The following is a 15017-nucleotide window of genomic DNA, read 5'->3' as shown; positions in this document are numbered from 1 at the left end:
GGCCATAGAAGCTCCAATTTGCGACCCGTGGAGCTTCTATGGCCCTGGATCTTCTCTGGTATACTATCCCTTTATTTCGGCCAATTTCTACTATTTTTCCAGCGATCCGTGGTGCCTGGTAGAGGCTATGTGTCCGGGGCAGGGTGACGGATGTTGGCGAGTTTCCGCGCACCCACACACGTTCTGTCGGCACGTCGCTCCGGGGTTGGGTGGGTGCCATGCGATTTGGGACGCGGAGTAAAAATAAGAGTCTCGGGCACGTTTCAGAGTTTATTAGTGTTGGGGTTTATTTGAGTTCAACCTCTCCATCAGTTGTCTCACCTGTGGCAAAATGACAGATAGTCGTCCAGGAGAGCAAAACTTGATAACATACTGAAGATTGATGACCCACGAACATAAAAGTATGATACCTACTTGGATTAATCTCCAAGCAGATCTTTCGGTGGCAAGACAGTATCCATTGGCCAGAGGAGTGTCCATTAGCCACCGAAGGTTGGCTAATGGATACAGGACGGCCAATGGATACAGGATGGCCAATGGATACTGTCTTTTGCCACCCAACCGAAAGATCTGCTTGGAGATAAACTTGGATAGGAGGACAATTGGTCAGCAAGGAGATAGAACATTCTAGCCTCTCGTCTGACGACACTGTCAGTATATATGGCCAATTTCTCCTCTTTTGGCAACCTGAAAGCCTGGTAGAGGCTACATCGGTTTATTCTCCTAAAAGATGTGTGTCTGACCCAGAGGTCACCTGGAAAACAGGTCAATGTGACATGAAAGCGAAGAGAAACGCCCTTGGTTTGTTTTCGTACGTTTTTTTCTTGGGCATTTTCCTGCGTCTTCTTAGACTTTTTCTCGCTTCACTGTGAGCTCGCCACATGAAACAATAAATGAATAAAGAAACGCCACAAAAACGCGGCAGTGATCTCTAACCAGTTCTAAGGCATTTTTCAATGACAGATGATATATACGGTAGATGCAGGTTCGTCGTACGCTCCTAGCCCTAGGCCTTTTCGACAAGTACAACAAACAGTGGATCTGATGTGCAGAAGTCTCTGCTACAATGTGTCTGTTACTCTGCTACAATGTGTCTAATATTATGTGTGAAACGTCTGACAGTACTAGTGTATCTAGTGAACGTCTCTATCTGCTACAAACTTTGCCATGTGTCTATTCTGTTGTGCCACGTCTCTGCTACAATGTGTCTATGTACAGAAAGCTCTGCTACAATGTATATATGTCTGTTACTCTCCTACATGTACAATGTATCCAGTGCAAGCCTCTATCTGCTACAATGTGTCTATTCTAATCCGGATGTCAGAAGGACAATCTTCTTTCGCTCTCATGGGTCACATGAAAAGCTAAACAGTTACTAAATATAGCTGAAGATAAAAATGTTTTCACAGCCGAACTTGCCTGCCAAACTTGCTCTAATTTTGTCCAGACGGCATTAAAAGAAGTTAAAGTCCTTCCCGCACCAGGCTAATCTCCAACCAGATTTTAGGTAGCTGCAGGGCAGTATAAAATTGCCAGGGCAGTACCCAATACAGGCCACCCGTAAAAAGATAATAGTACAAAGAAGAAAGCCAGATAAAACGAATCGTCAACAATAAGTCGAAGCCAAAATCTCTGCTTTGAGACTAGCACCAGACGACGTTAGGATAATTTAGGGTCTACGTGGCTAATCCTCCCTTGGCATCTTAACTGAATATAAACATTCTCGCAGCCAAACGTCTTTGCCAAACTGTCTAATTTTCTCAAGGCCGAGCCAAATGAATTGATCCCAAGCAGCTCTTTCGGTAAAACAAGGCAGAGTTCAATAGAAAGCACAGTACGATACAACATTGACTCTGCCTAGATTAACTACCGAGTCACCCCTACTTTTCACGGAAATATAGTTATGTTTACGTATGTAGCAAGTGGCAGGACAGAGTTGGAGGGGCTGGTCAAGATATACACATGTATATGAATATTGGTTTATTGTGTTTACATGTTTGAATAAGAATAATCGGAGCAGTGGTTTATTGAGCTAGACCTTGTAAAGGTAAACATGAAGTGTTTTCTTTACAAATGTAAACTTTATAGTTAGAAATTAAATTTGTCTGCTATTCTCTGTCCCTTCAGTTCGGCGGAAAGTGGTACGAAATCGCCCGGGTCAGACATCACTCCTTCCGCGGCCATCCCGACCTGGTGTCGATAGGGGGCGCTTTCGTGTTTAACGTCAAGCCCAACGGCAGGGACGCCTCCGTCTCGTACTTCGGAAAACTGTGAGTAAACCATCCATACATGATCTATTAATTCATAGATTCATTCGTATGCTCGTTTATCACTCATTCATTCGTTTGTTCGCTTGCCTTAGCGACACAGTGCGGAGCTTCCTCGAAATGCAGATACGTCGGTTACTAAAAAAACACCAGCTTTAAATACAAAGCTTGACATAGATTTGATTTATTAGCCTGTATGAAAAGAGGTATATACGTCGACCAGGACTGCCCAACTAACCGGAGTCCATCTTCAAGAACCAGCCTGGTAACTGGACAATGATACAATATGCAGTAAACAGAGGTATAGCTTTACGAGGGTTGCACAAATTCCACAAAGCAGCTAGTATCACCAGTGTCTCACAAGTTGATCTCCGACCGTTTCCCCTTCCGTTTCCATAGTGACGGTCGGTGTCAGCTGATGATCCCAGGCCGTCTGATGACCACCAGTTACGATCCTCCCGCCAAACTCACCTACAAGTTCGCCGGGTTCAACTACCCGTTCGACGAAGGTAAGAACAGCGTGTATCCATATCCATTTAACGAGCTGCATTTTCAAAGACTCGAGGTGCAGCCATAGGACTGTAAGGTTTGAACCACTCACACAGGGGTATGCCCCTACTAAATTTCGATAAGTGTGGTGGGTTCTTTAACGTGCTTGAGGCTTGGCTCTCTTCGATCAAACACGGGCCTTCATTTAATGCCCTAGTCGAGGGACGTCCCTAACCGAAACTAAGTACTTAATCACACCTGAGTGAAGTGAGGAAAACGGGCCCTTCCGAAGGGCACAACGACTAGGCATGTCAGGGGATTCGAACCCCGTACCTATGGGTTCAGAGCCAAATACCCTAACCATTACGAAACATGACGATTTTTCTTCCCGTAGGTGACCTGTGGATCTTAGACACGGACTACCAGAACTACGCTCTACTCTACAACTGTCTGGTCAGGAACTCGGACGGGACCTGCCGGAGGAACATGAACCTCGCATGGATACTCAGTAGGTACACTAGCAAACACAAAAGACAACGCATCAAGTCACACTACCTCATTTGTCTCTTACAAAAAAACTTTGTCGGGAAAGGAAAAGAAAACAATCTCGATCCAGCTTTAGCTCACTGAAAAGCTAATCTTCCACTGGCCGTGAGAGAAAAATTACAGACGTTATGTACAGAAGAGATATGCTAAGTACAAACTATTGTTGTTATGTTCTAGTTATCACGTGATTTGTTGTGAAAATGTGAATTTTTCACAGGCAGGAAGCCCACCCTCCCAGCAGAGACTAGAAAACGGCTGGACCAGAAGCTGTACACCGTGTGTGTGATTCCGTACAACCGCCTCACCAACACACCACATAACGGTTAGAATAACGCTACTCCTTTTAGTCAATATAGGCAGTTCTTAATTAGTCAGAAGCCATAGATCAACAGATGGCTATAATATGTAACCATTTTAAAACCACCTATGGTGAGTACAGATGATCATGGAATAGTTGAATATTGCTGAGGGGTGTTTACTAAAAGTTTTATAACTACATCTCTTATCCTCAGGGGATGACTGCTCGCCATCTTTGACGACGTCCACTCGTAAGTAACCGTTTCTTAGGATAATTGATACTGCCTAATTCTCTGAACGTATTTTAATCATATGTAGATCAATCTATGTCGGTATTTTCTCCATTTCATTTTGTAAGAACTCACTAACATTCTACCTCAATACGCCTCCTAGCGGCCATCCCAACAACTACAGTACACATTCCTTCAACAACAACGACAACGACAGCAGAGCCGACCACAACTGCCGTCCTTCCCACAACCCCAGTACCAACAACAACAACAATAGCTACAACAATAACCATGGCACCAACGACCGTTCCGGCAGAAACAACGACAGAACAGACAATAGTAGAAGAAGACAACGAGTTAGGAAGCGGGTACTTGTTCTACAGAGTAGAAGACGGTCCGGAAAGTTCCGGGTTCGGATGTCAGGACCTGGACTGTTCCTTGAGCTGCGCGGGAGGATACAGGGAGGACGACTACGGCTGTGAGATTTGCGCGTGTAAAGATGAAGGTATTTGTAAAAAAAAGTTTAAACTTCAGCCTGCTAAGGTAGCCTGCATTGGTTATGGGGTTAGGCAGCATGGAGATCAATTATTATCACATCGCTCTATACAAGTTAGGCGATTTCTACTGTTCAGGATTCGACTGTATATTATTGTGATGGCGATGTGCTACGTATTTGATTCTTTGTCATAAAGAGAGTTTTGAAATTACCGTCGAGAAGTTGTTTAGATGAAAAGTTCAAGATTCAGCACGATCTTAGTTGTTGTTGTTGCAGTGATTAGTACTGTAGTCATTGCAGTAGCTGACATAGGACATTTTTGTTATTTCTGCAAATTCTTTGAGATGTGCAAGAAGTTTTTTTTTTATTTTTAGAAACTCTACTAACCATTGTTCCGTCTGCAGTGCCTGTGGAACAGAACAGACTGTCCCGCCGTCTGCCCACCTTCTGTCAGGAGCTGACCTGTGACCTCCACTGTTCCCATGGTTACCGCACAGACGACTATGACTGTGAGGTCTGCGAGTGCGAACCACCCGGCAGAGGTCAGTGGGGTTCAAATAATTACTTAATAGAAATATTTATGAAGCGTAAAATAAAGACATGAATTGCATTATAAAATACTCATGCGTTTGTATGGTGAAACTTACCCCACTATTCAAGGTCTATTGCACCATGGTTTATGATTCATACATTCCTGGCGAGAACATCCTTGAACACATACCGGGTGAAAACCCTGTTAATCAAGTGAGGCCCAATCTCCGCCCACTCATGATCACTTTGGAACCCAAACATACAACCCTAGCATATATTAGCTCCACCCAAAACAATATTTCCGTCCCGTTACTAACAGCTAACGCACCGTTATTACGCTGTATTGCCGCAGACTATGCAGTATCGTTCCGAGCGGCGCAGGCCCAGACGCCGATCTGCCGGCCGCCCGACTGTGAGTGGATGCACTGTGACTGGGGTCTGGACCAGGACGACTCCGGGTGTGAGGTCTGCCGCTGTAGAGAGGATCCAGGTATGTGATGTGATGAGTTTACAGCCAGTTACAAATTTGGGCATTTTTTAAACTAGTAAATAAATGCTGTATGCTGCAATGCTGTGTGGTATTTTTCGTAACGGTGCAGTCAGATTCGTCGTACGATCAATCAAATTTGAAGCTGTAAGATTTCAAAGCAGGCTACGACTGAATCATCCGCCGACTAGGCTCTAGGGAAGCCTTTTGGGTAACAAGAAAGCTTAATTGTTAGCGACACATGCACGACAACCCCAACAATGCTCTCAGTTGCAATAGTATGAAAATCTTACGACGAATGTGTTCTGAGTTTGTCACCTTGTCTTCCCGCCAGACCGCCGCTGCCGGCGCACGTTCCAGGCGGGCGTCAGCAAGTGTTTCGACGACTTTCAGAGGACGTCACAGCGGAACGTTCATAACGACCCGCAGGAGTACTGCAGGTAATTAACTGTCAACAATTCTAGGATTCTCGATAATTCTGTACATATTCTGCTGTTGCTTCTTTATACATACATACATACCTAGTCCCATGACCGACACTGGTCGTAGGGGGACAAGGCAGAGATTGTGCCAGACTGTCCTGTCTTGGGCTGCTGTCAGGAGGTGTGGGATGGTGAGGGGCGTGCGCTCATAGCATGCAGAAAACATTTTGACCTCCAATTCGACCTTCCTATCAGTCTGCAGGTACACCATTTCCCATCTTACGTCCTGTCACCCGATAGAAACGGACGCACAAGCAAACACCAAAAACAAAACCCACACAACCTGTGTCATCCAATTTGTTACGAACTCTTAACATTCGCTAGTCCGAAAAAAATCCGATAATATTTGCTTATTTTCACAGAGCGCAGAGCGGGCTGTACCGTTGTTAAAGTGAGATATTATAACCCGTATTGTCCTGTATCACTATAGAGCGCAGAGCGGGCTGTACCGGTGTTACGGTGAGATCCTGTTCACGTCGGGCTGTAGTCAGGAGATCATGGCGAGTCTGTACGAGGAGCACATCCGGCAGGGTCTGGAGTACGTCCGGCGGTACTGTCTGCAGTGGGTGCAGTACGCGAGACGGGTAGGGCCACGTTTCTGCACTGTTTTTGCATCAATACAAAAAAACGTTTCATTTATAGTCAAGGTTAATATACAAGATAATCTTGGCATGAAAGTCTACGTGCGTTAGTAAAATATGAGTTCTACAGCTCAAAAAATTCCTTACCGAAAGTTTTTCCTCTCAACCGTGACGGGGGGCGATATCAACTTCCGACCATATCGATTTCCGACGACCTTTGACCCATTGCTGACGTCACAAAATCACGTGACCACACCCATTGGGCCAGATAGCCGAGGAAGACAGACTGATTCCGTTAAAGATTTGGATACTAGTAGTTGTTCGCGTTGGAGAATAGCTCAAAATATTCCATAATATATAGTATATTACGCTAATATTTTGTTATTCTTCCAAAGCAAGAATCTGCATCCCATGAAGAATTTCTGACCACCCTTCCACCTGAAATCATTACGTTCCGGACAACCACTGCTCCAACAACCACCACACAACCAGCCACTACACCAACCACTACACCCACCGTCCCCCCCACTACACCGCCCACTACACCGCCAACTCCACCGCCTCCGCCCAAGACAACGGACCCGCCTCCCGACAGACAGAACGACAGACTGCGGGATGAAGGCGTGGAAGACGACGTGGAAGGAACGACAGAAGAAAAGAATGCAGAAGTGGAAGGAAACAAACACGGCGACGTCAGAAAGACCTACGAAGCAGACAGTGCGAATCTGGAGGGCGACTCATCAGTGGGTGCGGTATATCGAACCTCTGTGTCTACCTAACTTTCTGTGTAGAAATTACAAGACTTTAGATCATAGCTTATAATAATTTTGTAATATCCAACCCACTGCCCCTTAGGGCTGAAAAAGGCTATGAGACTATCTTTAACTTTAATATCTCAAATAGAAGGCAAAGCTAATGAAGAAAGGAACAATTTGAAAATTTCGTAGGTAAATGACAAAATCATCATTGAGTGTGATAAAAGATTTTTTACGAAGCATGTTTCGCTTTCAGAAGCAAATACATAGTTAATCACCTTCTTCTAACGTGTCTCAATTAATAATCAACATTTTTATTCATATCTGTCTTTTCTATGTTGTCTTGTTTGTTGAAACAACAGGTACGTCGAGAACAGGCGGCCGACGAACAACAGTGACGTCCCCCATTGTCCGAATCAGAAGTACGATTCATTTCCTGACTTCCTTAGACGGCCAGTGGCCTCACAGAGCGATTAGGCACCCTAACAAACAATGAGAAATTGTGATTTCATTTCATTTTCTGTATTTTGAGTCTTTAACGATAGCCTGATATCAGTTCGTCGACTAACAGAAAATCTTTTACTGCAGCTGATGGCCGGACGAACAGAGGAGGGAAAAAGAAGATCAAAAATGGTAAAAAAAACTTTGCTGCACCTAGACTTTAGAAACTGAACATTCAATATACTTAATTGATGGTATCAATATGACTACTTTCTTCATTTCTTAGGTCGAAAACCGCCGGCAAGGTTACGAGGAAGACAGAGGACGGTATCCGCATCTTCAGGTCGGTGCGCCCATGGCGTAAATTTGAATCAAGCATGGAAACATAATATTACAGAATAGTATAGCAATGAAGATGGGAAATGATTGAATGTAAATTAAGCTCACATGTTTACAAGAGCCGACGTTTGGATGACCGTCTGTCATCTTCATCAGGGTAAATATCAATGATTCACTGTGCAGTCATAATTGCCCTGACGAAGATGACAGACGGTCATCGAAACGTCTACTCGTAACAACTGGTTGTGAATAAACAAGTTTGGCATTCAATCATTTATCAACCTGGTGGAATTATTCACGGAGCATCATATATACACTGTAGGTGTGACGACGTCCTGGGAGGCGACGTCCGTGCTGAGTTCTCTGGTGGAGTCTACCCGCGGGTTCGCGCTGGGGCTGTTCCGGCGGCTGTGTGACAGCACGGACAGGAACATCGTCTTCTCCCCACTCAGCATCTCAGCAGCCATGGCCATGACATACATAGGAGCTAGGGGGAACACACGGTATGTATGTCGTATCCAGAACCGGGCCTAGGGTTAGGACAGGGCACGGTTCTGGATAGTCTATATCATATCCAGAACTGTGCATATCAGGTTCTATGACCAAATCGATTAGTGGTAAGTGTTAAGACCAAGCACGGTTCTACATAGTCTCTATCATATCCAGAACCGTGCCTATCTAGTTCTATTCCTAAATGGGTTAAGATGAGGATCAGGCACGGTCTGTGGATAGTCTCCGCGTATCCAAGATTTGCCCCAGGCACGCTCTGGGTATGTGTGGACCGTGCCTGATCATGGTTCTGGACAAAGCACGGTCCTGGATACAACGTACAGCTCAAAACGTTTTCGTACGTTGTCATATCATACCATGATTACACAATACACAGTGCTGGCTACCTCATACTACATCCTTCTACCAAGGATATACCGCCCTCTCAATGCCACTCCTTGCTGGTGAGGACAAGATACATACAAATCCCCTAAACCAGTGCCACAAAAACAGTACTTCCATCCCGGCATTCCGAGAAGTAAAAACGTATACTTTGTTCTTATATAGGTACCAGATGGAGAAGGTTCTGAGGTTCCACCACTTCCGAAACGAGGCCGACATGCACTCGACCTTCTCGGCCGTCGAAGACGTCATTTCAACTTCCGGTAAAGAGGCGCAGTACACGTTTGTGCAGGCCAACCGCCTGTTCGGACAGGCGGGAATGAGGTAGAGACAACATGATCTTATGTTTTATACCTTCGCAGAAGGAAAACATCTTGTTTTAGTCTTTTCCTTAAGCTTCTTCTTCTCCAAACACATAAGGCCAAAGATTAGTGACCTGGACCAGATGGCTGTCACCATATAGTTGCTGGTGGTGGATTACATTATGTAGCAAGTGGTAGGACATAGCTGAATGGGCTGTTCACCATGTGCTATTAACAGTATGTGTTTGAGTAAGAATAAACAGAGCAGTAGTTTGTTAGGCTGGTTTGAACAGCTCCTCAACAATATGAAAAAAAGGCTAAACTTTATGTCCAACAATTATTTACTAGTTTGGTACTTAGTCTTTTTTCTAAAGCTCTTAAATAAATCTCCATCTGTCCAGTTTCAGACACGACTTCCTGATGGACACGTCCCGGCACTACCACTCGTCCCTCGCCACGGTGGAGTTCTCGGACGAGGAGATGGCCAGACTCGCCATCAACTCCTGGGTGGCCGGGAAAACTGGCGGGAAAGTCAACGGCGTCATTCCACAGGTCAGACCTTATACACGGTTGACAAGAAGGCCGTTTGAGTTAAACTTAAAGTTAAAACTTTTGATCCAACACAAAAAAATTCTCGCACCTAGAACTTTCGCCCAGTCACCCTGGCCTTCCTCAGTAGACTGGTAGACTTGTCACGTGGCTTCTTTGAGGTGTGACGTCGACACTGGGTCAAAGATATCTGGTAGACGATTTCGGCCCCCATCGCGGTGACTCGATGTAAATGTGCTGTGACACATCTAAGAATTTTACTTTAAACATGTAACTACTAACACAGATGAACTTTCATGATAGTTTAAGTTTAACTTTAAGTTAGTTTGCGACCGTTCGACGTATTTAACCGGGCCCTAACCGTTCCCGTGTGACATGACTCACCCACACAGGGTCTGCTGAAGCCTCTGACCAAACTGGTGCTGGTGAACGCCGTGTACTTCGCGGGGAAGTGGAGAACGGAGTTTGACCCTCAGGTCATCAACATGGCGGACTTCTACGTCACACCCGAACGCACAGAGAACGTTCCGATGATGCAACTGAGGTACGTAAAACCTTGGCTGTCATTTACCAAAAACTATGCGTTATCTGAAAATAATAAAAGTTGCCAGGTACAGTATCCTTTGGGGTTATTTGGCCAACAGGGTACTCAATTTGTTTCAAAACTGTGCGTGAGACGTTTTAAAAATCCTACATCTAGTTTTTTAATTACGTTTTCGATTTTGGCAATTTGGCTGCTGTACAATGACCAAATTACATACATACAGAATTCAACACATGCCCTGCGGATTTCAAACATCGTAATGTACATATTAATCTAATAATAATGTAGGAAATGTACATTTCTGCTACAATTCTTTCCCACATGTTCCAGTGGTGAGTTTAACGTAACAGAAGACCCCAATCTGGACTGCGCTGCGGTGGAGCTACCCTACTCTGGGAACGAGATCGTCATGGATATCATCCTGCCCAATCAGAGGGACGGACTGGATCGTCTCCAGAGTCAGCTGACCAGAAGAGCGCTGAACAGGATCTTTCGCAGGTGGTTTTCTATGTAATTTTTAAACTCACCCACAAAAGAACTTGTTATATTCTGATGTAGAGCTGACATCATAGAGATGTACAATTAGAGACGGACAGAAATCCAATGGTTAATTTCTGTCCTAGCATGCCAAAAACGTTACTCAAGCAACTGGATATGATTTGCCATTTGGTCAGACGTTTCAGGTAGAATCCACTACCTTTCACCAGTGACACTGGTAAAGATTGTGGATGCTATTGGTGTTTCTGGATGTTTCTGGGTGTCTAACCTTCAATTTACCGACGTCAAGCTAAGCGTCCTGGTCTCTTGGGAAATTATACAAAGATACAACAAGAACGTTATATCTTGTTACATAGATGTTTTCTGAAGCTGAAAACCAACTTTGATTAGAAAATTTAAGAAATTACGTACACGAGGCCGTTGCCATTGCTAAAAAATAGAATGGAGAGTTTATTATATGGGTAAGAAAATAAAACAAAATTGTTCCCGCCTTCCGTCCCAGATACCTGCCCCTGGAGGGGTCTGTGTTCCTGCCGAAGTTCCGTCTGACGGAGGAGTTCAGCCTGAAGGCGCAGCTCACCGCCATGGGGCTGGACGACCTGTTCTCCCAGAACCGCGCAGATCTGTCCGGCATGACGGCACAGCCCGGCATGCACGTGTCGGACGCGCTGCACAAGGCCGTCATAGAGGTACGGATCGGATCCAGAATGGGTTAGGGTTAGGGTTAGGAGCAGGCACGGTTCTGGATAGTCTCTATCGTATGCAGAACCGTGCCTATCTATATACAAATGTATTTCTATGCCTGAATGGGTTAGTGTTAGGATCAGGCACATTTCTGGAGTCTCCATCCTAGTCTCTAGCTGTCTATCAGTAGGAAAGATATTTTGACGTCTTTCAGCAGACATTTATATCCATATATTATTTGCTATAAAGAAATGTAAAAAGACGTTTTAAATAGATGTAATATTCCGTAAGAAGCGTGCAGCAAACCACACACCAAGGGCCATCTTACCTTGCAGGTCAGCCAAGAAGAGGCAGAGGGCGCTACTACACTGACCGCAGCAGTAACGGCCCGGAGTCGGCGCGGATTTGAATTCAGAGCGGATCACCCCTTCATGTTCTTCATACGAGACAAGAGAACGGGAGCCGTCTTATTCCTGGGACGTCTTGTCGATCCAAGAAATTGAGGTCCTTGCCCTCATGAACTTCTAACGTCATACTATATCGCCGCCCTGTAAGGCATATGTAAGAAACTCTCGCGAGAATACACGAGACGAGAATCAAGAGGATTGGCCAGTCTGTATCTATTATTTGCTATAAATAGCAGCTTTCTGTTGCTAATAACATAGACGAAAACTGAACGAAAGCATTGAAACAATCACTACATTTGATTGGTGTAACGGTACATGTATTATCAGTATTGCTTCATAAGCTCCTTTGATACATTTGAATTACCACAAAATACTAGTAGTTTAAGAAAGGCAGCTAGCTAGTTTAGATTGTTCTTTATAAAAAGGTGTCTGTTTCATAGAAAAGAGAAAGAGGAAGCTTTAAATATATTACTAAATACTTGGTGAATGTATAATTTCAACGCTGTATACTTATTGATAACACTTTAAAAGACTTTGTAAAATACAAAAAGCCCTTTCATTAGGACTCATATTTGAGAAGTTAACAATATGAAAATGGAGTACATGTTTTCTGGCCATGTTAGTAGTACATATGTTAGCAGATATGTACATGTAGTCATCACAAGGTGCTATATTCATCCAAATCTATTCAAACGAACGGTGCTACAAATAAGGAATAAATGTTACCAAGTTTTAGGTCGCTTGTTGTGAGACTTACAGTATGAACCAACTATCATGTTAAATTCTTATTCCATATACAATGCTGAAGTGAATTGTCAAGTTGTCAAAAAGATGCCATAGCAGAGATAGAGAGGACAGTCAAAATAATTTTGTTGTTATTAGAGTTTAGATATAATGTATCATTTCATAAAATAATTCATTAATTTATAAGTCATTTTGTAATATACTGAAAAGTCAGTTCAAACGTTGTAAGAGTAGTCATTGGTGAGCAGGTTGTGTGTTCCTATGTAGGATTTTCATGATATCATGTATGTTGTATAACAGGATGTCGAGAAAAATTTGCCAGAAACGTGCTGTCATTTCATTTCATTCCACACATATGAGGTTGAATATGACCCTCACGTTTGTATCCACTAGATCCATATTCCATTTACAAACAGCAGCATTCACCCCTAACCCCTCCAGGTCTATCATCAATGCCCACCAGCTCACAAATCGAGTAGCACTGAGTGACGTCACGTGTGACGTAATAACTCCGACGGCCGCGGACGGTGACTGACGTAACATACACATCCGGTGTCTTACGTAGAACAGTTCCTGGTGTCACTAAAGGACCAAGAGGGTCACCGAAACCATGATGACTCAGGGGCTGATAAAAAAAAACGTCACTTTTGTCGCAAAAAAAAACAGCCTAAACGTGTTTCCTTTGACAATCTCAAGTTATTTCATGGATGTGTGATTTTGCATTATCTGAGAGTGTAAAGGGTCTAGAAAGAAACTATCCAACAGTAATGCTAGCCTGAGTACCATCCGGATTTTCGCTCCGCAACGAAAGTCCGGATGGTACCCAGGCTACAGTAATGCATGCGGCCATAACTATTTACCATATACCCCCACCCCCTCAGATTTATATTGACAAGTGCAGCTACGTACTAGACAGACAGACACAATCTCGCAGCGGCAGACACAGTACAGCTCCGGACTCTGCCAAGATGGACAACACACCCTGGCACCGCTCCAACAGGCCTGCGCAGCTAGCACAGGAAGTGATTTCCAAGTTGCCGAGTCACGCAAAACTGATAAGAAGCCCGCGCGTTAACCTCAGTCTCACGTAGTCCGTTGAACAACGGACGTTGTACAGGCAGCAGTAGTGAACAGTTCACAATGGTGGTGCTATCAAGAGGCCTTAGCGTCACTCTGTGGTGCGTAGTCGTTGTCACAGTGGTGTCCAGTAAGGATGGCTCAACCGGAGATCTGATGAAGTGTCGTGAAGCCGCCCGTGACTACACCACGTCTGCCATGCCGGAGTTACCCCAGCTGGAGTGTAATGTTACTGTGGACGGCAAAGAGGTAGACACTACCGGTAGGTATCAGGTGTTATTTCATACCCCTTAATGATCTTAAACGGTCGCAAAGCACTGTTCGGATAAGGCACTTTGTTGGTTTCAAGTGTGTCTGGCATCATTGAGAAATAACTGTATAATATGATATGATGAAGAAAGGCAAAATCAAAAATTTTATTAAATGCGAATCACTTTGTATTCCTTGAACGATTTAAAAGTATTGAAGTCGGTTTCGAGTGTGTCCAATGATTATGTCATAAAACAATACATCTATGATATGATATTTGATATATGACATTATCATATAGCCGGACGGCGTGGACCAATCAGAGGCCCGGATAACCGTGCTGTTATTTCCCGATAACAGCACATGTGGTGTTATGGCGGAATAACAGCACATGTCGTGTTATGGCTGATACCATTATGTTATAGGGTATAGGGGCATGCGACTCTTTCTGTAAACCTTTGTAGCATTTTTCTGTCCAATAAACTGTTTTGTTTAGCTTTATTTAAACTACAATTTGCATTAAATGAAATTATCCAGATTTGTTTTAAAGCGTATAATATATTCGAATGTATTTTTATGTATGTATATATATTAAAGCTGTTGTATTTCAAACAGGAATTGTGTTGATTGACAGTTTGGATAGGCTATATGATAATAATTTTAATGCACTGCCTTTTCCTCGTTGTATATGGTGTCATAACTGCATGGGCAGCTGCCATAACCACCTCATAAACCACCTCGTTCGCTTCGCTCACACGGTGGTTTATTCGGTGGTTATGGCAGCTGCTCATGCAGTTATGACACCATATACAACTCGGGGCAGTGCATTAACCCTTTATTATAATATACTATAGATTTACTACTTACACGTATGTTAATCCTTATTGTTCAGTAAGTAGAATTTAAAGATTTTTTTGGTATTTCTATTTCGTAGTTTGTTTTTTAAACATAAGGAAGTTGCTGTACTTTCTATTATGTCAATAAAGCTTCTATAATTTGAATTGATTACATTCTACTTCAGTAAGACTTTAGACTTTGCCCTGAGTTCATTCTTTTCTGGAACGTTAACATGCCAGCTGGGCCAACTAGACACATGTAGATACGACCAGTGGCCAACATACTATAGAGTCT

General features: G+C 43.7%; 3 protein-coding genes across 3 annotated transcripts in view; all 3 read left to right on the top strand.

The window, feature by feature from the left end:
- The first annotated feature begins 979 nt into the window (after positions 1-979).
- LOC109484353 lies at positions 980-7185 on the top strand. Its single transcript, XM_019787605.1, has 12 exons — positions 980-985; positions 2128-2270; positions 2667-2776; positions 3151-3264; positions 3520-3624; positions 3815-3850; positions 3993-4334; positions 4730-4867; positions 5209-5346; positions 5678-5783; positions 6256-6409; positions 6802-7185. The coding sequence occupies exons 1-12, from the start codon at positions 980-982 to the stop codon at positions 7183-7185; spliced, it is 1776 nt and encodes a 591-aa protein (XP_019643164.1).
- A 172-nt stretch (positions 7186-7357) lies between these two features.
- LOC109484352 (leukocyte elastase inhibitor-like) lies at positions 7358-11927 on the top strand. The gene is made up of 11 exons (XM_019787604.1): positions 7358-7376; positions 7524-7583; positions 7750-7794; positions 7889-7945; positions 8264-8444; positions 8998-9156; positions 9536-9686; positions 10076-10227; positions 10558-10725; positions 11228-11414; positions 11745-11927. The coding sequence occupies exons 1-11, from the start codon at positions 7358-7360 to the stop codon at positions 11910-11912; spliced, it is 1347 nt and encodes a 448-aa protein (XP_019643163.1). The 3' UTR covers positions 11913-11927.
- Positions 11928-13617: 1690 nt separating this feature from the next.
- LOC109484661 (leukocyte elastase inhibitor-like) overlaps positions 13618-15017 on the top strand; it is a 7883-nt gene continuing 6483 nt past the window's right edge. The window contains exon 1 of the mRNA XM_019788009.1: positions 13618-13899. Within this exon, the coding sequence (XP_019643568.1) occupies positions 13701-13899 (199 nt within the window). The 5' untranslated portion in view covers positions 13618-13700. The remainder of the gene's footprint in view (positions 13900-15017) is intronic.

The sequence above is a fragment of the Branchiostoma belcheri genome, unplaced genomic scaffold (assembly GCF_001625305.1).
Source record: "Branchiostoma belcheri isolate BF01 breed outbred unplaced genomic scaffold, Haploidv18h27 scaffold7, whole genome shotgun sequence".
NCBI lineage: Eukaryota > Metazoa > Chordata > Leptocardii > Amphioxiformes > Branchiostomatidae > Branchiostoma > Branchiostoma belcheri.
Note: the sequence above shows the minus strand (reverse complement) of the source record. Positions and strands in the feature narration are given on the sequence as shown.